The 1,240-nt window shown below is 62.9% G+C and overlaps 1 protein-coding gene across 1 annotated transcript; it reads left to right on the forward strand.

Annotated features, from left to right (window-relative positions):
- Positions 1–61: 61 nt before the first annotated feature.
- H696_05231 (hypothetical protein) lies at positions 62–1,022 on the forward strand (the record flags this gene model as incomplete). Its single annotated transcript, XM_009499092.1, has 3 exons — positions 62–433; positions 602–919; positions 996–1,022. 3 exons carry the CDS (start codon positions 62–64, stop codon positions 1,020–1,022), a joined length of 717 nt encoding a protein of 238 aa, XP_009497367.1.
- Between the last annotated feature and the right edge of the window lie 218 nt (positions 1,023–1,240).

Raw genomic sequence — 1,240 nt, forward strand, 5'->3', positions numbered from 1 at the left:
GGCTGCCCGTGCTGCCGCCGCTGCCGCCGCTGCCGCCGTCGCCCCCCTGGACAATCCCCTGATGCAGCCGTCGCCGCACGCTACCGCCGCCGCCGAGGCGGCGCCCGCCATGGCCGCCACCATGGCCGCCACGTCGCCTCATCCGCCGCCCGCCGCGCACCAGCCTGGCGAGGTGGCCCTCTCACCCAACATGTTTGGGCCCTTCTTCCACCGTTACTGGATCTCGCTCATCGGCCGGCCGGTGACCGTGTACCTGACCGTGGCGCATGATGGCTTCACCGATAGTGTTCGGGGTGTCCTCTCCCCGAGTGACATGTCCCTCCCGTCGCTTGCCGAGCCGGAGTCCAGTACCATCCGCCTGGAGCTGGCCATTGACGAGGCCCAGGCCACCCTCCGGCCGTCGGTTGTCATTCCCCTGTCCAAGGTGGCGGCTGTGCGTCTTTCTTCTTTCTTTCTTTCTTTTTCCTCCTCCCTCCTTGCCTGCCTGTTGCAGGTCATTTTGGCCACCTAGCTGGCAGTCCAGCGCCCGAGATCTCTCTCCCCCCCCCCCCCACTTTGCCTACTCCCACTCACCCCTCCTGCTGCCCCGTGCATGTGGTAGATTTCCTCGACCGGGGTGGATCTCGCGCCCGAGAGCCGTCTCACCCGGGATATCTATCCCTCGGTGGCTGGGCTGACGCCGGCTCTTCTCTCGAACTTCTCGTCCCTCTCTTTCGATACATTCCTCGTGGACTCGGAAATTGGCTCCGGCGGGACCGCGGCCACCGAGCAGGTTATGGTTCCCTGGGAGTTGGATGCCTCGGACCCGGTGATTTCCAGCGACATGATGGAGGCCCTGCACTCGCAGCCCACGGAGAAGTTCGACCAGTTCGAGGTGAACCGCACGCGCTTCGGCAAGGTGGTGACCTTCGACGAGTCGGTGCGTGGCTTTGTGGCCCTGTTTCGGGTGTTTTTTTTTGTTTTTTGCTTGGACTCCCTCCTGACGTTACCCGCAGAAGACGCACCGGCTAACTCCGTGCTAGCATTTTCGGTATTTCGGAGGGTGCTTGCGTTTATCGTATTTACTGTTCGTTTATCGCACTCTGGGGGTTTGTTTTGTCGGCTGTGTTCTGCGGTTTTTTTTTTTTTTTTGCTTTGCCCCCCCCCCCCCCCCCCCCCCCCCCTCCCTCTCTGCCGCTGGGGCACTGACACCCCTTGCTCTTTGTCCTTCCCTTGAACCGGCCCGGGTGCGACTGATCGT

This window comes from Fonticula alba (genome assembly GCF_000388065.1).
Source record: "Fonticula alba strain ATCC 38817 unplaced genomic scaffold supercont2.9, whole genome shotgun sequence".
NCBI classification, from domain to species: domain Eukaryota; order Rotosphaerida; family Fonticulaceae; genus Fonticula; species Fonticula alba.